This window comes from Ctenopharyngodon idella, chromosome 22, assembly GCF_019924925.1.
Source record: "Ctenopharyngodon idella isolate HZGC_01 chromosome 22, HZGC01, whole genome shotgun sequence".
Lineage (NCBI taxonomy): Eukaryota > Metazoa > Chordata > Actinopteri > Cypriniformes > Xenocyprididae > Ctenopharyngodon > Ctenopharyngodon idella.
In genome coordinates this window covers 1,303,251-1,328,590 of record NC_067241.1, presented here as the reverse complement: position 1 = coordinate 1,328,590, position 25,340 = coordinate 1,303,251, and the positions used below count along the sequence as shown (strand labels likewise).

The 25,340-nt window shown below is 38.5% G+C and overlaps 2 protein-coding genes across 2 annotated transcripts in view; one reads left to right on the top strand and one right to left on the bottom strand.

Moving 5' to 3' along the window:
* The window catches only part of LOC127505424 (alpha-2,8-sialyltransferase 8E-like), a 60,167-nt gene extending 48,680 nt beyond the window's left edge, over positions 1–11,487 (bottom strand). The window contains exon 1 of the mRNA XM_051880964.1: positions 10,662–11,487. Coding sequence (XP_051736924.1) covers positions 10,662–10,762 — 101 coding nt within the window. The 5' untranslated portion in view covers positions 10,763–11,487. The remainder of the gene's footprint in view (positions 1–10,661) is intronic.
* tnnc1a (troponin C type 1a (slow)) overlaps positions 1–25,340 on the top strand; it is an 85,950-nt gene that overhangs the window by 34,992 nt on the left and 25,618 nt on the right. The gene's annotated exons all lie outside the window — the stretch shown is intronic.

Below are 25,340 nucleotides of genomic sequence, written 5' to 3'. Positions count from 1 at the left end.
AGCAGAACCAGTTCCTGTGGAAGTTAACAGTGCAGAGACCCAAGATGGAGCAGATAACAACAGTATTACAGTAACAGAACATTGGGACCCGCCTGTAGATCTAAGCCACTTGACTGAGGAGCAACAAAGGATAGCAAAGAGGATGTTGTACAAAGAGTCTATGGCATTTGCATACAATGATGAAGACGTGGGCTGTGTCCCAAGTTTGCAAATGTCCATCAACTTGATTGACAACATTCCTGTTCAGAGAGCATACTCCTCAGTTCCCAAGCCACTGCATAAAGAAGTGAGAGAGTACATCCAAGATCTCCTGGCCAGAGGGTGGATTGTGAAGTCAAAGTCCCCCTATCCTGCACCAGCTGTATGTGTCAGAAAGAAGGATGGAACACTTCGACTTTGTGTTGACTACAGACTACTTAACTAGAAAACTGTCCCTGATAGGTATCCCCTTCCTCGGGTTCAAGACCTCACTGACACGTTGGGAGGGTATAGCTGGTTCTCGATTTTGGATCAAGGGAAAGCTTATCACCAAGGCTTTATTGCAGAGGGATCGCGACATCTGACTGCTTCCTGAATCCTTGGGACCTCTATGAGTGGGTACGAATTCCCTTCGGATTAACCAACGCACCCGCTGCCTTTCAACAAAGCATGGAGGAGATGTTTGACTCTCTGAAAAATGAATGCTGTATCCCTTACCTTGACGATATTCTGTGTTATGCGAAGACATTCGAAGAACATGTGGAAAGACTACGGAAGGTGTTGCAAGCTTTACAGTGACATGGAGTTAAGCTAAGACCGACCAAGTGTGAGATGTTCAAAAAAGAAGTGTGATACGTTGGGCGTCTGGTCAGCGCAGAAGGAGTCAGGATAGATCCTAAAGATTTAGATGCCGTACGAGCCTGGAAAACAAAGAAGCCTACCACAGTTGGAGAAGTCCGGAAGATGCTGGGGTTTCTGAGTTACTATCAATCTTGCGTCCAGGATTTCTCTCGCGTTGCCAAGCCAATATACGACCTCTTGCAAGTAAAACAAGCTAGGATGGGGTCTGTTCAAACAAAACCAAAGGCAGATGGAAAGAAGAATGTTCAATTACCATCGTGAACACCCATTGAGTGGAAGGAAGAACATCAAAGGATTCTGTGCAGATTAGTTGAAGCTTTGACTACTTCACCTGTACTTGCATATCTTGGTTTTGATTTGCCTTTCACACTTCATACAGGTGCCTCAGAACAAGGAATTGGAGCTGTACTTTATCAACGGCAGGCTGGGAAAATGAGAGTCATTGGCTATGGATCAAGAACACTGACACTGGCAGAGAGGAATTACAGACTCCATTCAGGGAAACTTGAATTCCTTGCACTGAAGTGGGCAATCTGTGAGAAGTTTTTTCTTTTATTTTATGCCCAACACTTCACAGTTTATACAGACAATAATCCTCTGACCTACATAATGACTACTGACAAACTCAATGCTGTGGGGTATAGATGGGTTGGAGAACTCTCAGACTTCAGGTTTGATATCAAGTACAGACCTGGAAAAGTGAATGTGGATGCAGACAGTCTTTGCCGGTGCCCAATGGATATCAACAACTACATCACAGAGTGCACGGAAGAGTTGTCTAGTGAAATTGTCAAAACCACATGGGAGGGCACTAGGGCTGCCGAACAAAAGGATGTTGCTTGGGTCGCTGCTCTTAACCAGGCTCAGGAAGATCAACTTGAGAGTGATGCTGGTGAAGTCCTAGGAAAGCTAAGTCATGATGAACTGCGAAAGGCACAGAGATTGGACCCAGCTATTGGTGAGATTATTAGGCTGAAAGAGTCCCACGCAAGCGTCATTAATGAAATGAGGCAGAGAGCCAGTGGACTGGTAAAGAAACTAATGCATGAATGGTCAAGACTACATCTTGAGACAGGACTATTGTACAGGAGGACTGAGCAACAACGCCAATTTGTCCTACCAGCTCAATACAAACAGATCGTATTCCAGCACTTACATGATGACATGGGCCATGTGGGTGTGGAGAGAGTAGTGCACCTCCTCAGAGACCGATTCTATTGGCCATTCATGAAAAAAGATATTGAGATATTTGTTACATGGAAATGCCCTTGCATCAAACAGAAGAAGGCCACTATACATGAAAGAGCTCCGATGGGCAGAATAAGTACCAGCTCTCCATTCGAATTAGTATCCATAGACTACCTGCACCTGGAACGCAGCAGGGGTGGTTATGAATATATCCTAGTTCTGGTGGATCATTTTACAAGGTTTGCCCAGGCATATGCAATTAAAAATAAGTCTGGAAGAACAGCAGCGGAAAGAATCTTTAATGACTTCATTCCCCGGTTTGGATTTCCAACTAAATTACATCATGACCAAGGTCGAGAATTTGAGAATGACCTCTTCAAAACCTTGCGCCGACTGTCAGGAATGAGCCATTCAAGGACCTCTTCATATCATCTTCAGGGCAATTCTGCCGAGAGGTTCAACAGAACGCTGCTACAGATGATGAGAACACTGGCAGAGAAGGAAAAGGAAAAATGGAAGGAACACCTACCACAGATTGTGCATGCGTACAATTGCACACGACATGAAGCGACAGGATACTCACCGTTTTATTTACTCTATGGACGACACCCACGATTACCCATTGATCTTGTATTCAAAGTGACCAACGGAGAGGAAAGGAACGATCCAAAAGGATATGCCAAGCAGTGGGCAAAGCGAATGGCAGAAGCTTACCGAATTGCTTCAGAGAACAGTAAGAACTCAAGCACCCGAGGAAAACAGTACTATGACAGGAAGTCAAGGGGAGTTGTTCTTTAACCTGGCAACAGAGTACTGCTGAAAAACCTAAGTGAGAGAGGTGGCCCAGGAAAATTGAGATCATATTGGGAGCAAACTGTTTACATTGTCAAGGAACAGATAAACAATGCGCCAGTCTACCGAATGGTAGCAGAGACAGACAGCTCAAAGTCAAGAGTTCTACACAGGAATCTGCTACATCAGGTTAATGATTTACCAGTACAGATGCCAGATGGAGCACCTAAACAGATGACAAAGAGAATTAAGACAAAAGCACAGGATGAGTCGGGATCACTCTGTGACTCTGATAGTGATGAGGAGCAGGATGGCGAAAACTACTATTGGCTAAGGGTACAAGACACCAGAGGGAACAACCAAAGACTTACCATTAATCAACCTGATGAAAAACCTACCTGTGATTCTCCATGACGACGATCCTATGGACAACCTGAAAAAGAAAGACAAAGACCATGGACAGAGACCCTGGGAGCACAACCTAGAGGGAACAAGAAACATACCTGTGACTCTCTGCGACAACTGCCCCAACCTGAAAGAGAAAGGCAAAGAAAACGGACAGAGATTCAGAAAGAACAACCTACAGAAAATGAGAAACTTACTTGTAATTCTCCTGATGAGCGTGAGCTTACCTGTGAAAGACAAGTGACATGGGCAGAAACACTGGCAGAACGATCTGAAGAAGATGAGGAACAGTATGAGGGAGAATGTCAGACAGATGAAGGTGATATACTTAGACAAGAAGTTCTCAACATACCCACGAATTCAGATGAAAACGACCAGACAAACCAAGTCTGAAGATCCACACGTGACCGAAGATACACACCAAGGTTTACTTATGAAACTCTAGATCAGCCAACAGTTTAGAGACTTACGAGATAAATCAGATACTATATTGGGGGTTATCATCTCACCACATTCCACCTTACCTTAATACAACTAGTATTAATACAACTTAATACAACTAGTAATACTCCACTAATTGCACTAGTACACCTTACCCTATTCTCACGCCACAAGTCAAGTCATTTCCAATTTGGGTACCTCCTATGACAATTGGGTATTAAAAGAGTATAAATAAATGGGGTGTTATGAAAGATTATTCTGGCAGGAGCCATCTTTTCTTTGCCGGGGAGTGTGTGATACACCCATGTGTAGTCACAAGGTAATGTTTCTTTTGGTATTAATATTTATTTATTTATGCATTTATTTAATTATTTATGTATTTATTTCTTTATTTACAAACCCGATTCTAAAAAAGTTGGGACACTGTACAAATTGTGAATAAAAAAGGAATGCAATAATTTACAAATCTCATAAACTTATATTTTATTCACAATAGAATATAGAAATGTCATGCCAAATATTGGCTCATTTTGGATTTCATGAGAGCTACACATTCCAAAAAAGTTGGGACAGGTAGCAATAAGAGGCTGGAAAAGTTAAATGTACATATAAGGAACAGCTGGAGGACCAATTTGCAACTTATTAGGTCAATTGGCAACATGATATATAAAAAGAGCCTCTCAGAGTGGCAGTGTCTCTCAGAAGTCAAGATGGGCAGAGGATCACCAATTCCCCCAATGCTGCGGCAAAAAATAGTGGAGCAATATCAGAAAGGAGTTTCTCAGAGAAAAATTGCAAAGAGTTTGAAGTTATCATCATCTACAGTGCATAATATCATCCAAAGACTCAGAGAATCTGGAACAGTCTCTGTGCATAAGGGTCAAGGCCGTGGAATACTGGATGCCCGTGATCTTTGGGCCCTTAGACGGCATTGTATCACATACAGGAATGCTACTGTAATGGAAATCACAACATGGGCTCAGGAATACTTCCAGAAAACATTGTCGGTGAACACAATCCACCGTGCCATTCGCCGTTGCTGGCTAAAACTCTATAGGTCAAAAAAGAAGCCATATCTAAACATGATCCAGAAGCGCAGGCGTTTTCTCTGGGCCAAGGCTCATTTAAAATGGACTGTGGCAAAGTGGAAAACTGTTCTGTGGTCAGACGAATCAAAATTTGAAGTTCTTTTTGGAAAACTGGGACGCCATGTCATCCGGACTAAAGAGGACAAGGACAACCCAAGTTGTTATCAGCGCTCAGTTCAGAAGCCTGCATCTCTGATGGTTGCATGAGTGCATGTGGCATGGGCAGCTTACACATCTGGAAAGGCACCATCAATGCTGAAAGGTATATCCAAGTTCTAGAACAACATATGCTCCCATCCAGACGTCGTCTCTTTCAGGGAAGACCTTGCATTTTCCAACATGACAATGCCAGACCACATACTGCATCAATTACAACATCATGGCTGCGTAGAAGAAGGATCCGGGTACTGAAATGGCCAGCCTGCAGTCCAGATCTTTCACCCATAGAAAACATTTGGCGCATCATATAGAGGAAGATGCGACAAAGAAGACCTAAGAAAGTTGAGCAACTAGAAGCCTGTATTAGACAAGAATGGGACAACATTCCTATTCCTAAACTTGAGCAACTTGTCTCCTCAGTCCCCAGACGTTTGCAGACTGTTATAAAAAGAAGAGGGGATGCCACACAGTGGTAAACATGGCCTTGTCCCAACTTTTTTGAGATGTGTTGATTATTTTTCCCTTAAAATGATACATTTTCTCAGTTTAAACATTTGATATGTCATCTGTGTTGTATTCTGAATAAAATATTGAAATTTGAAACTTCCACATCATTGCATTCCTTTTTTATTCACAATTTGTACAGTGTCCCAACTTTTTTGGAATCGGGTTTGTATGTGACAAAAAGAGTTTATTGTACACTGAGTCATTAATTATCACCACTAAAGACTGAGGTTTTAAAAGAAAATAGAACTGTTGCCACTAGAGGGAGTCCGTTGTAGGTTGCTATGGTGATGCGCGTTGTGTTTACTTCAGACGCTACAAGCTGCGTTTGAGGAAAGCCACTGATGTTTTCTTGCATTCATTTCTCCTGATAATTCAGGGTTTTTGTAATCTGTTTACGTGTTCCACGCCCGGGACCTGTAACACTAAATCCCCACTTTTACAAAGGTACATTGTCAAGAATGGCAGTAATGTATCGCGATTTGTTAAGATAGCATCTGCATGCAACATATTTGCACGCTGCTTGTATGGATGTAGTCAGTTTTGACTGCAAAAGATTGGATGTCACAACATTTTGCCTGTTAGAAATACATGCTCGGATTTAATGTTATTTTAAGGTGGGGTAGAATTAAATGAATGGCAAAACTCAGCATCTTGTTTGCGTACCCCCTCTTGTCACCTCACGTACCCTCAGGGGTACCCCAGTTTGAGAACCACTGCCACATCACTGGGTCCCATCATACAGGCTCATGGTTTCTCATACCATGACATGCTGATGACATGCAGATCTTCCTTTCATTTTATCCAGATGATCCCACAGCTGCACGAATCTCAAGCTGTCTGGCAGACATCTCAGCATGGATGAAAGAACATCCATGTTTTTTTCTAACAAAGCATGCAACACAACTTCTCATCCAGGCCCTGGTCATTTCTAGGCTTGATTACTGCCATGTTCTTCTGGCTAGACTGCCACCATGTGCAATCAGTAGATTACGATGTGCAATCAGTAGATTACGATGTATCCTTTGTTACCGCAAATCTGTGTCAGGTTAGTAACAGACTAAAGTCCAGTTGTGGAGCATTGGGTCACGCCAACTGTGATTTATGGGAAACCATGACATGACCAAACCAAAGCTACTATCAGAGAAGTAATATTGGTCGGCTTATAGCAGTGGTCATGACACAGAAATAATGATAATGTGTGTTTGAAAAGATTGTGAAGCTGTTTATATCTAAACATGACAACTGCTCTCTTTCTTGATCAGTGGCAGATTTGAATGTTGTGATTTTATTTTTGTCAAAGGTTAAATATACATGGGCAAATCATTGTCATTTAGGAATTAGATCATGTGGGTAATGAAATCGAGAACGTGATCTTTTAAAGATTAATCAGCAGCTTTGTGCATCTCTCTCCCTCTGCATTGATATCTGATGAGGGGCTTTTCAGTGCATTCATTCCTATAATATTCATGAGGTGAGACGTCTCTATAGGTTGTTTGCACATGACGTCACGGGGTGGCGCAAAATGCAGATGAAGGGCAGGAAGTGATTTTCTACATAGGGAAGCACTATGAAATGCCTATGTTTTGCGTCATTTATGGTTCCTCTAATTGATCAAACCGAGAAACCACAAGGAGCCTTTATCATGTACCAAAAGTTGCTGTTCATAAGGGGGGAAAATGCAAGAAATTGACTGAAAAATGCAGGAAAAAGTGGCTTGTAATCCTGCATTTGCGGTCAGGAGGAGCAGAGTCGGATAATGCTTGTGTGTGCAGTGACCACTTTTTCAAAAGTTAATACAACTTGCATATGCAACCACTAACAAAAAAGTAGTATGCCTCCATAGTTTTGTATGCTTTCATTTGTTTTCTGAGGTAGAAGGATGTGTAAGTGTAATTTTCCTTGGCATGTTACACAGAGCAAGCAGGTTCAAACCAAGTCTTCTAACGAGACATGATCGGCTACTTTATATGATAAACATAATTTAAGCGTTTATTCACATAAACATTGAACAAATTACATACGTAGCATACCCTATCATATTAACAAATAACATGTCCATGACAACAATAGAATTTTATAACAGCAAAACCTGGGTTAGCAGTTTCCCTTAAAGAACTGTTTAAGAGATTATATGAAAGACTATATTCATTATATAGACATATAGTATAGACATTCCCATATTTATATAGACATTCCCATAGGTAAGGAGAAATCACACCTTAAGTCTCTCATACAGGTGCTGGTCATATAATTAGAATATCATCAAAAAGTTTTTTTATTATAAATTATTTTTAAAAATGAAACTTTCATATATTCTAGATTCCCTACATGTAAAGTAAAACATTTCAAAAGTTTTTTTTTTAAATTTTGATGATTAGAGCGTACAGCTCATGAAAGTCCAAAATCCAGTATTTCAAAATATTAGAATATTTCCTAAGATCAATCAAAAAATGGATTTGCAAAACAGAAAAGTTCAAGTTCTTTAAAGTATGTTCTTTTGTGCACTCAATACTTGATCGGCAGGACATATTACAGCAAATGACTTGCTCCTAGCACAAATTACTGCATCAGTGAAGTGTGGCATGGAAGTGATCAGCCTGTGGCACTGCTGAGGCACTATTGAGCCTTCAGATCATCTGTATATTGTTGGATCGACTGTTTCTCATCTTTCTCTTGAAAATATCCCATAGATTCAGGTCAGGCATATTGGCTGGCCAATAAAGCACAGTAATATCATGCTCAGCAAACCACTTGGAAGTGGTTTTTGCACTGTGGGCAGATGCTAAAGTCCTGCTGGAAAAGGAAATCAGCATCTCCATAAAGCTTGTCAGCAGATGGAAACATAAAGTGCTCCAAAATCTCCTGGAAGATGGCTGCATTGACTTTGCACTTGATAAAACACAATGGACCAACACCAGCAGACGTCACGGCCCCCCCAAATCATTATTGACTTCAGAAACTTCACACTAGACTTCAAGCAGCTTGGATTCTGTGCCTCTCCAGTCTTCCTTCAGACTCTGGGACCATGATTTCAACATGAAATGCAAAATTTACTTTTATCTGAAAAGAGGACTTTTGACCACTGTTCACTGTCCAGTTCTTTTTCTCCTTAGCCCAGGTAAGATGCTTCTGACGTTGTCTCTGGTTCAGAAGTGGCTTGGTAGTCCTTTTCCTGAAGATGTCTGAGTGTGGTGACTCTTGATGCGCTGACTCCGGCTTCATTCTACTCATTGTGAAGCTCTCCCAAGTGTTTGAATTGGCTTTACTTGACAGTATTCTCAAGCTTGCGGTCATCCCTGTTGCTTGTGCACCTTTGCCTACCCAATTTCTTCCTTCCAGTCAACTTTGCATTTAATATGCTTTGATATACACTCTGTAAACAGCCACCCCATTCAGTAATGACCTTCTGTGACTTACTCTCTTTGTGGAGGGTGTCAATGATTGTCTCCTGGACCATTGCCAAGTCAGCAGTCTTCCCCATTAGTGTGGTTTCAAAGAACAAAAGATACCTGGAATTTATACTGTAGGGATGGTCATTTAATGAAACTCAAATGTAAATATTCTAATATTTTGAGATACTGGATTTTGGACTTTCATGAGCTGTACGCTCTAATCAACAAATTTAAAAAAAAAACTTTTGAAATGTTTTACTTTACATGTAGGGAATCTAGAATATATGAAAGTTTCATTTTTTAAAATAATTTACAATAAAAAAATGAACTTTTTCACGATATTCTAATTATATGACCAGCACCTGTACTTAAGGGAAAATCTTGAGGTGCTTTACGCAACCGGGCCCTGGAGAAGTTGCGTCTCGATGACAGGCAAATATTCCAATTCAGCAGAAAAATTGCTCCTCTTTATAATGTAAGGATCACGTTCAACATATGTTGTGATTTTCTTTTTATACCTCTCTTGTAATAGTGTCTAAACCAGTACATTAAGGAGTTTCCTCCATCTTGTCCATTCTGCTTTTCATTTCTTGCCCTTAATCTGAATTTTGCGTGTCATCAGAATCACGTGATTGCAAACAAGCTATTAAAGGATACGCTCCCCGCACTTTGCCACCCATCACACCAGAACCGTTTTCGGAACCGAAACATAGAAATTTTGCACATTTCTGGTACTGTTCAAAAAAACACTACCGATTCTGGATAAGAACTGGTTCTCGGTTCCCAGCCCTACTCATAAATGACGGAAATGTCCTTCAATGGCAGGGAAAGACTTAAAAATATAGCAAATGTGCTTTTGAACACAGACCAACTTATAACTTTGAAATATATCAATAAATGATATACTGATCACCATCACACGCAATACAATAGGCAATTTGTTAATATAATAATTTCTTAATTCTGCGCTTTTTCTTAATTAAAAATAAATATTATTATAGTCTTATCCATTTCTGTTAATTCCAGGTTGCTATGGTCGCACAGGTTGTTTACACTTTTAACTAGTGGCCATGGGAAATTTATGTTCCCTTAAAATAAAGAAGTCGTGGCCACAAGAAAAATATGTCATTCCCTCAACATAGGATCTCGAGGCCACAACTTATCACGTTCCCACAAATTAATGTCTTGTGGCCACGACAAAACTAAGTGAATCGAACATGTCCCCTCCCAGTTACCGTACACTAGAGCACAACAACGCATACATGTTGTGTTGACACGAGAGCAGATGTTGCTTCACGTGTTGGAGATTAATATTTTGTAAATAAAGCAGTAAATTGTGTTTTTTGCTCCAACAAAGCACTCACGTCACTTTATAAAATTGAGGTTAAACCACTGGAGTCACATGGATTACTTTAATGTCTTTACTACCTTTCTGTTGTTTGAAAGTAGTAGCCTAGTTGCATAGACTGTCAATGGAGGTACAGAAAGCTCTCAGATTTCATTAAAAAGAACTTCATTTGTGTTCCAAGGATAAACAAAAGTTTTACGGGTGTGGAACGACATGAGTGTGAGTAATAACAGAATTCTCATTTTTGGGTGAACTAACCCTTTACAAAACATTCATGAAATATTAGCATATCAATTATTAATCATTTATATTCATGTTTTGTAAATGATTAATTAATCTATAAATTAGTTCAACTATAAACTTATAAATGAACATTATTATAAAGGGTTATCTGTATTTGAAAAGTTGTTTCAACACTTTCTTCATCTATTGAAGTCTATAAATATCATCTCAAATTCTATCATAAAATCAGTACGACAAAACTATAACTTTATTGCTTACCTAGAGGTGTTGTGCTCCCTGTAGTAGAGCAGAACCACACAATTCAATAGTATTACACCAGTAAACAGCCTCAAGATCCATTTAATATACGTCATATTCATCTGTAACTGATTTCAGTGTAAGGAAGGACACAGGGTGCAGGTTTCGTTGAGAGAGAGTGAGTTTTTTTTTTTTTTTTTTTTTTTTTTTTTACCTCTTACCTGGTTTGGGTCAGAGATGGGTGGGGTCAAGTAACATGCCTGAATTTGGTCTTCTAAAAACTGTCGCAGTACATCAAGCCTTTTCTTCATGGTTTTCTATGGGGGAGAAGAGGCTCAAAATAACACACACAAAAAAAGACATGTTTTATTATTCAGAGATAAGTTTTCTTTTGGTTAAGAAACTGTGAAAAGTAGGTCTATTCAAGCCAGTAATTTTGTGATTGGAGCTAAATGGCACATTTACTTTATCAAAACATGCTAATTGTCTAGTAAATGGAGTTACAGAGATGAACTCTGCACCATTCACATTATTTTAAAATAAAATGAACCAACATTGAACTTGGGCTGAATAATGACATTATTGTCTTAAAGTTGCTTTACAGCTAAAATTTTATTTATTTTATAATTGAAGAACTTTGCAGCTTTTATGTCCTTGATTATTATTGTGAAGCTGCTTTGAAACAATCAGTATTATATAAAGAGATATAAATGTGACTTGATCAAGCAACATTTGGCCGGTCATGTGATCTTAACATGTCGGGGCCATGAGATGACCTGCTCCCTTTAAAATAAAACATTTATTATTAAAACATTTTTTTTTTTTTTTTTTTATATAGGGGTAAAGTAATTTGAGGTAGAATTACAAAACCAACCAGCTCAAGCACAATGCATGTGATGATTTAAACAGGTTTATAAACAGGTTTATCAGCCTGTTTATCTGTAAAAACAAGTACCATGTAAACCAGACAATTTCTAAAAGCCACAGTGTGATCAAAGAGATAGAATTCCACAGGCTATGCAGAGACAGTGCCTCAACATGACATTTACTGTATATATTTACTAAGCATTTAACCTTTCAGTTAAATTTACTTACTGTATCCCGGTGTGGTTTTATTGTGTTCACTTGTTTACCCAACATCTATAGCCAAAATATGATGATACTGAAATGTCACTTTGCATTACAAAATTCATTATTTTATTTCATTTCATTTATTTTATTTGAACGAGATATTTGAAACAAACATACAAAACCACTGCTAAAAAAAAAAAAAGCCCACAAATATCTGTAACTGGACTATTAACTTAAAACTTTAGAGTGAAATAATATAGAGTTTGTAACTTCTCAATGTTACAACTACCTGTATTCTCATCTCTCCTTTATATTAAAATAAGTAAAACAGTTATTGCCAATTAAGATATTGAGTAATTAATCAACTTTAATAAAAAAATAAAAATTAAAAAAAAATGTGTGAATGTTAATTTTATAATAAAGTGCTTCTGTTATCTCATTTAAAAGTGTTCCTTTTAAAATCTTAGTTAGCAAATAATATCCTCAGTTAGGGCATTGCTTGACCATGTAACTTGTACTCAGGCTTTAAAGGGTTAGTTCACCCAAAAATGAAAATTCTGTTATTGATTACTCACCCTTATGTTGTTCCACACCCGTAAGTCCTTCGTTCATCTTCTGAACACAAATTAAGATATTTTTGATGAAATCCGAGAGATATCTGACTCCTCAATAAACAATTTAACCACCACTTTCAAGTTCCAGAAAGGTACTAAAGACATCGCTAAAATAGTCTATGTGACTGTGGTGGTTCAACCTTAATTTTATGAAGCGATGAGAAAACTTTTTGTGTGCAAAAAAATGAAACAAAAATAAAAAAAAATAACGACTTTATTCAAGAACATCTTCTATTCTGTGTCATTCTTCTACGCTGTTAATGTCCAGCGCTTCCAGGTTCTACATCAGATAATAATGACTCGGCATTCTGACGTAGAACCTGGAAGCGCTGGACATAAATGGTGTATGAGAATGACACAGAAGTGAAGATATTGTTGAATAAAGTTGTTTTCGTTTTTGTGAACAAAAAGTATTCTCATCACTCACCCATGTTGTCAATAATGAGTCGGCGTTCTGGCAAGGAACACGGAAGCGCTGAACTGCGTTCACTACGTCAACAGCTTATGACAACAGTTCAAATTGTTAAATAAAGTCATTATTTCTGTTTTGTTTTTGTACACAAAAAAGTATTCTCGTCACTTCATAACATTAAGGTTAAACCACTGAACTTGGGTTGAATAATGACATTATTGTCTTAAAGTTGCTTTGCAGCTAAAAATTTATTTATTTTATAATTGAAGAACTTTGCAGCTTTTATGTCCTTGATTATTATTGTGAAGCTGCTTTGAAACAATCAGTATTATATAAAGAGATATAAATGTGACTTGATCAAGCAACATTTGGCCGGTCATGTGATCTTAACATGTTGGGGCCATGAGATGACCTGCTCCCTTTAAAATAAAACATTTATTATTAAAACATTTTTTTTTTTTTTTTTTTAATATATATATAGGAGTAAAGTAATTTGAGGTAGAATTACAAAACCAACCAGCTCAAACACAATACATGTGGTGGTTCAAACAAAAAATGTGGCCCAGCTTGTTTATCTGTACAAACAAGTACCGTGTAAACCAGTCCATTTCTAAAAGCCAGTGATCTAAGAGATAGAAGTCCACAGGCCATGCAGAGACAGTGCCTCAACATGACATTTACTGTAAATATTTACTATACATTTAACCTTTCAGTTAAATGTACTTACTGTATCCCAGTGTGGTTTTATTGTGTTCACTTGTTTACCCAACATCTATTAGCCAAAATATGATGATACTGAAATGTCACTTTGCAGGACAGAATTCATTATTTTATTTTATTTCATTTATTTTATTTTGAAACAAAGATACAAAACCACTGCTAAAAAAAGCCCACAAATATTTGTAACTGGACTTTTAACTTAAAACCTTAGAGTGAAATACACAACATAGAGTTTGTAACTTCTCCATGTTACAACTACCTGTATTCTCATCTCTTCTTTATAGGCCTATTAAAACAAGTAAAACAGTTATTGCCAATTAATTTGTGCAGTTAATCAACTTTAATAAAAAATTAACAATTAACACTGAAGCGCTGAACTGCGTTCACTCTCAACTGCATATGACAAAGGTTCAAATTGTTAAACAAAGTTGTTATTTTTGTTTTGTTTTTGCACACAAAAATGATATAAAGCAACAAGAATAGTTAAGGTTGAACCACTGTAGTCACGTTGACTATTTTAACTATGTTTTTACTAACTTTCTGGACCTCAAAAGGTGCAATGATGTTGCTGCCAATGTGTGGCTCAAAAACCCTCTGATTTCATCAAAAATATCTTACATTTGTGTTCCAAAGATGAACAAAGGTTTTAAGGGTTTGGGACGACATGAGAGTGAGTACTTAATGACAGAAATTTCATTTTTGGGTGAACTAACCCTTTAAAGTGAACCAAACATGTCCCCTCCCGGTCAGTGTACAGTTGATCCCAAGCCTCCATTAATAATTCTACAGACCTGCAAACTCACAAGTAGTTTAAAAAGTAAAAAGTTTAAAATGTTTACAAAGTAAATTGTTGTTAGGGGGGGGGTCTGGCCCTAGGATAAAATTGAAGTATTCTGCTACACTCTGACAAGAAAATAAAGGGGGAAAAACATTTGCTTCAAGTTAAAACAAACAAACAAAAAAATTTTACACTAGGGCTGGGCATTGACACATATTTCACAATTGGGATTCGATTTCGATTCATAAGCTTGCGATTCGATTTTGATTCGATTAAATTCTATTCAATATTAATTAATTTGGGGCCTATACACAACATTCTTTTAAACAGTCTGTAGTCACTAAAGATATGAGTCTTCATCCTAGCGTCTCAAAGTTGATGAACAAATTGTGGCTTTTCCCAGCTGTCACCTTTCAAGTCACCTTTATTTATATAATGCTTTTTACAATGCAGATTGTGTCAAAGCAGCTTTACAGTGAAAATAATTTGGCTGCACAGAAAATAGTGTCATTGTCTAGCTTAAGTAAGTTCAGTGTTGATTCATGCCCATTGTAAAAATCTTTAGTTATTATTTTAGTTCATTTATCTATACAGCAGCTCTGGAGAAAACAGTGATGTCATCGTCCAACTCAGTTCTGTGTTGTCAATGCAGGCAGATCAAAAACATTGTTGAATATCAAGTGTCCCCAACTAAGCAAGACAGTGGCAAGGAACCCAAACTCCCATCAGGTGACAAAAATGGAGAAAAACCTTGGGAGAAACCAGGCTCAGTCGGGGGGCCAGTTCTCCTCTGGCCAACAACGAACAGTGCATGATTATGTTGCAGGCAGCGTTACGGGTCACAAGACCTTGAACAAACTCATCATGTGGTTTACTCCAAACTCAGTGGCTACAATTGTGCAGGTTTTAGGAATCTCCTTTCTGCTTTGGTTTTATAACCAGCAACAACACCAACTTGGGTAGGAGAAGCACAAAGATCCCTCTGTACGCTAGTAATCACACACACACACCTGGTTCTATGTGACGTGCAGTCATTTTATCATTTTATCTGAGAGATTTTTTTGATTTTTTTTTTTATATTCAATGATGAATATAATTTTTTTTTTCAATTTCAAATTTAGCTTAATCACTAACACACAGACCATTTCTCAATACCAAATACTATTAAATGCTACTATTATTTTATATAAATGATTTTTTATTGAAAAATATTTAATAAACAACATAGCTATTATAAAAGTTGCTAAGCAATTCAGTCAAAGTACAAAGATAGCACTCCGAGACGGCAATAAAGTTATATAAAAAATTATGAAAAAGTTAGCCCTTAGCCAAAACTATTTGTTCTGGAACAAAATAATAGATTAATGAGACCAAAGATTATCCTTTAGATATACTCAAAATTAATTATATCTGATGTTTAACCACTATAGACATCAGAATCAATGGCAAATTCCAGAAGACCTGGCTTAGATAAGGCTGTTCTCAGTGGTATACATGAGTGCTGAATGGCCTGGAGCTCACATGTCTGAAAACATTGAAGCAAATTTTCAAACAGACACCATTTTTATAAATAAACTGCATATTTGAAGTTTAAACAAATACATTCTCACCCAAAAAAAATCTCTTAAAACTACAGTCCATGACACAACAACAGTAGCTTTTGTAAAATTATGGTGGGTTTGCTCCTCCGCCATGACACTCGCTGTGAGAAATGCTGCAAGCGGAGTGATACAAATGGTGAAACGGTTCCTGTGGTGATACTGGTAGAATATCGCATGACAGGAAAGACCACTCAGCCAATCATAATCAAGGACCAGAAGTAACTGTTGTATAAAACTCAACAAGGCTGTGAAAGTGGACTAGTGAGTAAATGAGTTTTCTTGTTCGGCGCCTCTACAACCTGTAGTCATAGATAGACACTTGTTAGCAACTGCCTTTTTCAAGACAAGTAAAAGCTTTAATAAAATCAGAAGTGGGTATTACTGATGTATTTTATGTCCTAGAATAAAACGTGAAGATATCTTGCGTTTGTGGGATGCGCATGCGCGACGAGCGGTGATGGCTGCTTAATATCGACGGTCCGCCTCAGATGTCAGTTTTTCTAAATTATTTTTCCCTACCAAGATTCTAGCCGAGTTTAAAGTACTTCCCTTGTTCTAGAGACATTCCAGATGGCATCCAAACGGGAATTAATTTACTCACCTGCTAAGAAAAAGCCGAAAGATGACAAGCGCCTTCATGACGCCGAGATGCTAGACAAGCAACTGAGCGCCATAAAGTTAAGCATGATGGCGATTGTTCGTGAGGAGATATCGACGATTTCTACGCTTCTGGATTCGTTGGAAATGGATGTAAAATCGTTCAACGACAGATTTGACTACATGCAGGCCACGGTCCAAGATGTCAAAAAGGAATCGATTGCCAGTAAGTCCCGCCTAGAAGAGCTTCAGGAGAAGTTATCTCTGTACGAAGACAAGTCTACTCTAGACAAAATAAACTAAGGCTGGTGGGCCTGTGCGAAGGAGCTGAAAGAGGGAATGCAATCCAGTTCTTGCAGACCCACATTCCGAAGTGGATAACGGCCCTACAAGGGAAGATGATTGAGATTGAACGTGCGCACTGTTTGTACGCAAACAAGGATTCTTCTAGGAAAAAAGCACGCACTCTGATCTTTAATCTCCTCCGCTACAACGACCGACAAGCGATCCTGCAGGGAGCTAGAAACTCGTCATCGCTGAGTTACGAAGGGGGCAACTTACGGTTCTTTCCAGACTTCAGCAAGGGAACGTCTCAAAAAAGGAAAGCCATGGCTGAAGGAAGAAAACGTCTCCAACAACTAGGCATTGAGTCATTCCTGCTCTACCCTGTGCTAGTCAAAGTGCGAAACGGCCAGGAGCAGTTGCTCTTCAAATCCCCGGGAGACCTTGAGAGGTTCGTCACGTCGCTAGGCGCCACTACGGAGACGGATACCGCCTCATCTCCAGAGATGTCTAAGGACTAAACACGGCCTTTTTGTTTTTTTTGATAGCTTTTTAAGTAGGGGTATAAGTTTATGTATCGCTGTGATGGACATTCGGATGTGCAGATATCACACAGGTCATTAGCCACAATAAGATCATAAGATCAGATGTGCAGGACGCTGGTATCTGAGTATATCCACATAGTTTGAGTGCATGGCCTCGAATAGTTTTACTTTCCAGGCCGAATTCCGTAAAAAATGGGACGTTTTTAAAATTTGAATAAAATGAAAACTGAAAGACTTTCAAATCACATGAGCCAATATTTTATTCACAATAGAACATAGATAATATAACATATGTTTAAACTGAAAAATTTTACAATTTTATGCACAAAATTAGCTCATTTCAAATTTGATGCCTGCTACAGGTCTCAAAATAGTTGGGACGGGGGCATGTTTACCATGGTGTAGCATCTCCTCTTCTTTTCAAAACAGTTTGAAGACGTCTGGGCATCGAGGTTAAGAGTTTCTGGAGTTTTGGTGTTGGAATTTGGTCCCATTCTTGCCTGATATAGGTTTCCAGCTGCTGAAGAGTTTGTGGTCGTCTTTGACATATTTTTCATTTAATGATGCGCCAAATGTTCTCTATAGGTGAAAGATCTGGACTGCAGGCAGGCCAATTCAGCACCTGGACTCTTCTACGACGAAGCCATGCTGTTGTAATAGCTGCAGTATGTGGTTTTACATTGTCCTGCTGAAATACACAAGGCCTTTTCTGAAATAGATGTCATCTGGAAACCTTTATATACTTTTCAGCATTCATAGTGTCTTCCAAAACATGCAAGCTGCCTATACCGTATGCACTTATGCACCCCCATACCATCAGAGATGCTGGCTTTTGAACTGAATGCTGATAACTAGCTGGAAGGTCTCCCTCCTCTTTAGCCCGGAGGACAGGCATCCGTGATTTCTAACAAGAATGTCAAATTTGGAATCGTCTGACCATAGAACACTTTTCCAATTTAAAACAGTCCATTTTAAATGAGCCTTGGCCCACAGGACACGACGGCTTCTGGACCATGTTCACATATGGCTTCCTTTTTGCATGATAGAGCTTTAGTTGGCATCTGCAGATGGCACGGCAGATTGTGTTTACCGACAGTGGTTTCTGGAAGTATTCCTGGGCCCATTTAGTAATGTCATTGACACAATCATGCCAATGAGTGATGCAGTGTCGTCTGAGGGCCCGAAGACCACGGGCATCCAATAAAGGTATTCGGCCTTGTCCCTTATGCACAGAGATTTCTCCAGTTTCTCTGAATCTTTTGATGATGTTATGCACTGTAGATGATGAGATTTGCAAAGCCTTTGCAATTTGACGTTGAGGAACATTGTTTTTGAAGTATTCAACAATCTTTTTACACACTCTTTCACAGATTGGAGAGCCTATGCCCATCTTTACTTCTGAGAGACTCTGCCTCTCTTAGACATCCCTTTTATAGCTAATCATGTTACAGACCTGATATCAATTAACTTAATTAGTTGCTAGATGTTCTCCCAGCTGAATCTTTTCAAAACTTCTTGCTTTTTTCAGCCATTTGTTGCCCCCGTGCCAATTCTTTTGAGACCTGTAGCAGGCATCAAATTTGAAATGAGCTCATTTAGTGGATAAAAATGTAAAATTTCTCCATTTAAACATTTGTTATGTTATCTATGTTCTATTGTGAATAAAATATTGGCTCATGTGATTTGAAAGTCTTTTAGTTTTCATTCTATTCAAATTTTAAAAATGTACCAATTTTTCTGGAATTCAGGTTGTACCTCTCTGCATGCTGCCTACAGTAGTATGTTATTTGGTTCTTTGGTTACTTTAACCATTACATTGTTAGAAATACCAGGGTCTGCAGTATTTGTTTCTAATATTATTTATGTGTTTCGAAGGGGTGGGCTTATTGTCAATGTGTATGGTCTCCATGGTTACCTTTGCCTCTCGTTTGTTTATACCGTGACTATTCCTGGATGAGAGATTTTAATGTGATATTGTGGAATGTCAATGGTTTGAATTCTCCCATAAAAAGATCAAAATGCCTAGATTATTTACATCGCAAGCGAGCTGACATAGCCCTTATACAAGAATCCTACCTTAAGGCCTCCGACGCGACTCGGTGTCAGAATAGACATTTTAAATTGATAGCTTTCTCGTCTCATAATAGTGCTTCAAGAGGAGTTGTTATACTTCAGAACAGATGATTCCCATTTCTAATAGAGAACAATGGGAGGGGATCGGGATCATGGTATACATAGATTAGTAATTATAATTACAAAAGTAATTATAATTACTTTTGTTTTTCTAAAGAGAATTATTTTTTTTTCCGTCATCCGGGGCTTTTTGGGGGCCTTAACGTGCTCAAAAACTCTTGAAAATTGGCATACACATTGGAATCTACGGCCATTTGGATGCCGCAAAGGATGGGACCTGGGCGTGGCAGGGGGGCTCGACAGCGCCCCCTTGAATGGTGTCTGAAAACTTGGTCCGTATATCAAACACGCTTGCATGTATTTGTATGAAACTCGGTACACATATAGACCTCATTGGGCCTAACAACTTTCATGCTCTAAGTTATACGCCAGCTCAACAGGAAGTCAGCTATTATGGGTTGTTTGAAAAACGCATGCTCTGGAATTTGATATGCGATTAATCCGATCACTACCAAACTCGGTCAGAATGAAGTCAAGACACTGAGGATGTAAAATTGCGAGCGGATTTTTGATATCTCAAATGGTTTGGCTGTGGCAAGGCAACAAATTTATGGCGAGAAAAGGGAAACAGGAAATGTGTTATAACTAATCCATACATTGATTGGTTTTTATGAAACTTCAGCAGTGTGTTCGTTGTAGGAGGCTGATCACATGGATGTGACTATTGTGACTCAAAGTTATAGCGCCACCAACTGGCAGCAGGAAGTGTGTTACTTTCAAAATGCTTTAAGATCACCCTCTAATCTTTACCCAATTTGCTTCAAACTTCATTAGAATAATGTCAAGACATAATGAATGTAGATCTGTAAAAAGATTTTTTTAATATTTTTCAAACACTGTTGCCATAGCAACAGATCAAACTTCAATATTTGTTTTGGATGGGTTTGAAACACTTAGCATGCTTCAAATTGCATGAAACTCGGCTCATATGTCAGGATTGTCATCCAGTAGACATGGGCAAAGCCTCAGAAACGGGCAGGAAGGAGGGCCTCTATAGCGCCACCTTTTGAAAAAAAGTGGGGGGTTAGTTTAACCTACAGTCACCAAACTCAGTACACATATTGCTCTCATTAAGCCGGACAACTTTCTAATTTACAGTCATTAGCTCCGACCAACAGGAAGTCCGATATTTTGGTTTGAATGTGGATTTTTTCACCCTCTCTCTCTCTCCCTCTCTCTTTGGCTCTATTTACTAATTTTATTTTATTTTTTTTCGTTGTATACCACACATATTGAAATTAAATGAAAGCATGTTTTTGGAGCCTAAGACTGGTGCACAAACGATAGTTCAGTGAGGTCAAAAAACACATGAAGAGAAGTGTTAGAATAATACAATATCAGCAATCACAGACATTCGCATTAGACTGGATTAGATTTCTCAGAGCACTCTGGAGTTTGAGCAAATAACAGTATGTAATTTACTCTGGAATTTTTATAGAGGTTGTCTGAGAAAAACACACATGGCAGATTAGGATGATATTCTGCACTTATTTAGAATTGACCTATGACATTCTATGACATGAAATTAATCTAAATTTAAATGATCTCATGGATGTGGCTGTTGAGGTTTGTGATCATATGGGCACCATCTGCTGCAGTAAATGTGGTGTATTCAAATAACTTTGACATAGTCCTTTTATGTTTTAAATGCCTATTGCCCGCTGTGCACAGTTGCCCTGAAGCCACCAGGTTGGCGGTGCCACCCGGCTTGGGCCCGCCATCACTGCTTGCAGCTATATTTGAAAAATTGTTTTTTTTTCTCTGTTTATTCCCCTAATAAATATGACACAGATTTCTTCCCAGCCCTTACCAAATTCCTCCTTAGTTTTGCTGATTACAATTTGGTTGTTGGCATGGACGCTAATGCAGTTTGTAATCCCTTAATTGATAGATCTTTTTCTACTGTACATGGGGATCAGGTTTCTCAGTCATTAAATTATCTTATTGTGGATAATGACCTGTGTGATATCTGGAGAGTAAAGAATGAGAACTGAAGGGACTATACATTTTACTCTGCACGTCATAAATCATTTTCCAGGTTAGATTATATTTTAATTTCTAAATACCTTACTCAATGTGTAAACCACACTGATATCCTACCCATTCTGATCTCAGATCACTCCGCTGTAGTTTGTAATCTGTCTTCTCCGATTATACCTCAAAGTCCAAAAAGATGGCATTTTAATGGCATGTTAAACAACTACGTTCCAATTTGACTTTGTTTCTTAAAGAAAACACGCTCATTTATTAATCCACAAATACTATGGAAAACAACTAAATGCTTTTTGAGAGGAAACTGTATTTCATTTGCTTCTTATATAAATAAATCTAAAGCAAAAGAAATATCTCACCTTGAGGGCCAGATTAAATTATTAGAGAAGGATCTTAAAAAAACTTTTACAGAAAAGAAGAGTAGGATTTTAGGGAATTTAAGAACTGATTATAAAGCAATTTTACTAAAAAGGGCAGAATTTCTCGTACACCGCACTAAACAAAACTACTATTTTAATGGAGAACGGCCCAGTAAACTAATGGCTTTAAGGTTGAATCACAACGAGGCTCTCTCCTCAATAACAGCCATTAAGGTAAATGCAGACGACCTTCATACAGCTCCAGGAAACATTTTGCTATGGATAACGTAAGACGCCTTTTGAACATTATTGACTCATCCGACCTGACAAACGAACAACGTGCTATCCTCTCACTAGACGCTGAGAAAGTCTTCGACCGGGTTGAGTGGAGATACCTATGGTCTGTCTTAACTCGATTCGGTTTTGGCTCTCGTTTTATTCACATGATCCAGACTCTCTATACTAACTCTTCTGCACGGGTTTCTACAGGTTTATGCTGCTCAACCGCTTTTCAGTTGAAGAGAGGCACGAGACTGTTACAACACAGAAGGGTCGGAGACAGGAGATCACAGACAGGGATGTTTATTGATACCAGCAGAGTAAAACAGCAGTGCAGGTGAGTATAAGGCAACGTAAAGGAGATTAACTGGAGTGAAGATAAGTGATATTGTCCTTTTGTGGTTGCAGACGTGAAGATCTTGAATGGCGTTGGAGAAGATGGACGTTGAACAATGAAAACACTCACACACGGACTGGAGATCACACGAGGAGAACAGGAGACGCTGGAGACAGGTAAGTAGTTTGGTAGGAGTCCTTGAAGTAAGCATACAGGTAAGTTTAGATGCAAACGAGACCGGACAATGTGGTTGTGAGTGTGAGTGTTCTTTATACTGGTGGTGATGAGGTGGTGATGAGGTGCAGGTGCCGGTGATCAGAACTCAGGAGATGGAGTGCGCTGTGATTGGTGGATGGTGGAGCCTGGCGTGTCTGTGACAGTGACAGGGTTGCCCATTGTCGCCATTGCTATTTGCAATCTCATTAGAGCCTTTGGCGCAGGCAATTCGTCAGGATCACATAATCTCCCCTATAACTATAGGCTGTTCCAAACATTATATTTCTCTCTTTGCGGACAATATCTGTATATGTCTAACCTTTCCACTTCTCTCTCCCAATGTCTTAAAATATTAAAAAATTTTAGCAATATCAGTGGTTACAAAATTAACTGGGAAAAATCTGTATTAATGCCCCTGTCTACATCGGCCGATACTGCATTAGTGTCAACCCCGATTCCAATTAGTAAGGCTTTTAAATATTTAGGAATTCAGATCTTTCCCACACTGCAGGCTGCTGTCAAGCAAAATTATATCTTTTTATTCACTGCTATTAAACAAGACCTACAGAGATGGGATGCTCTTCTAGTTTCACTACAAGGCAGGATCGCAATCATCAAAATGAATATTCTTCCTAGACTTTTATTTTTGTTTTCCATGATCCCTCTTTCTCCTTATAGAAACTTTTTTTAAAGAAATTAACTCCTTGATTACAAAATTAATTTGGAACAAGAAACGCCCAAGAATTAAACTCAAAACGCTACAGAGAAGGCCTGACAAAGGAGGTTTAGCACTTCCGAACTTCCAGCTGTATTTCTGGCCATGTCAGCTGCGCTCTCTCAAGATTTGGTTAGAGACTGATACAAAGATCACTTGGCGTGATATGGAAGCATCGTCAGTGCTTCCGCATCGGCTTCAGGATGTGTTATTTACAGGTTTACCAAAGAAAGCCCAGAAGTTTGGAAACACAATTGTGGGTAATTCTCTTAAGATTTGGCGCGATGTCTGCAATTTTATGGGAAGTTCTATTAAGTTTACAACTGAATCCCTGATTTGGCATAATCATCACTTACAATCTGGTAACAAACCCTTTGTTTTCAAGCCATGGTCTGATCATGGTGTACATGTTCTGGGTGATATATTCAACAGTCACGGATTAAGGTCCTTTCAAGATCTGAAAGACTGCTATAATCTTCCTGGTCATTCCTACTTTCTGTATTTAAGGTTGAGAAGCACAATGCATGCATATGGCGCACCATGGAACTGTAACCTGGACTCTCATCCTCTGTTGGACTGTGTGAATTTTTCTCAGGCATGAGGGGCAGTGTCATTCATTTATAACAGATTACTCAAGCAGTGCTGTGGCATACTCCCTATCACTACTATATGGGAAAAGGAACTGGCCCATTACAAACCAAACTGGGATTGGATTTGGGAAAGTATTCCAACGATGTCCAAAAATCTTGCCCACCAACTAATACACTACAAACTCATCCACAAGGCTTATGCTACTCCATATGTCCTGCACAAAATGAAGCACTTGCCCACCCCTTTTTGCTTACTTTGTAATTCAAATACCATGGGGACCTATATGCACATGTTTTATGAGTGTCAACATATTGGTAAATTTTGGGATAAGGTTTTTCAAGTCTTGACAGAGCTGTGTGACGTGGTTGTCTTTAAACATCCCAGTCTTTGTCTGTTGAATGATGATAATGAGCTCAATCTGAATGTTAACCAGCGAAGGATCCTTCACACTACTCTAACTGCGGCCAAAAAGATAATTTTTAAAATCTGGCATGAACTCACATCCCCAGCATTTAAAATGTGGCTTATAGAACTCAAAAATATTGCATTGTTACAATGCACAACAGCGAGAATTAATAAAGCCAAACCAAAAACATTTAAGGCATGGGCAGAATTTATTAGGAAAATCTCCCATATAATATCTCATTAGAGCAGCTGTACTGTTTGCTTTATAAGTCCAGGAAGAAGGAGCAGGTGGAATCTTAGATCTGTGCTGGTGCTATCTACTCAACCCCCTCCCCCCTCCTTCTCCTCATTTTATTTATTTTTATCCATCTATTATTATTTATTATTATTATTTATTTTATTTTTTACATATGCAAAATGTTTTGTATATAGTTAAGCTGTGTCAACACCATGTTCTACTCTGCAATAATAAAAAAAGAATCACTTAAAAAAAAAATATATATATATATATATATTATAAATAATATATATATTATTTTTATATCTTGCATTTGCATTCCTTATTTCAGGCATTTAACCAAAAACCCATTGACTTCAGGACGATGGAACCGCAAATGCTAAAATGCCAATTCGTTTCCGGATTTAGGCCTACAAAAATACGTCATCTCTGCAGCACTCTATTCGCACTTCTGTGAACAGTAAGGCCCATCTTCTTTGATCTGATTGGCCATCGCGACCATTGTGACATTGACGAACGCTGTTAGACCGGTGAGGCAGAGCAGCCTAAAAATTTAATTTTTAAAACTTTTTGTCATCCTAACAACAAACAGAGCTGTGCGTAATGGGGTGCAGCAGAGCAGCTTTCTACAGATCACATTTTATTAGACACTGAAATCATCAGCAGCATATTAGAAATACATCCAAGTGATTCTTTGTACAATCAGTAACAAAGATGAGATAGTCATCTTTGAAATAGTCACCCCCCCCAAATCA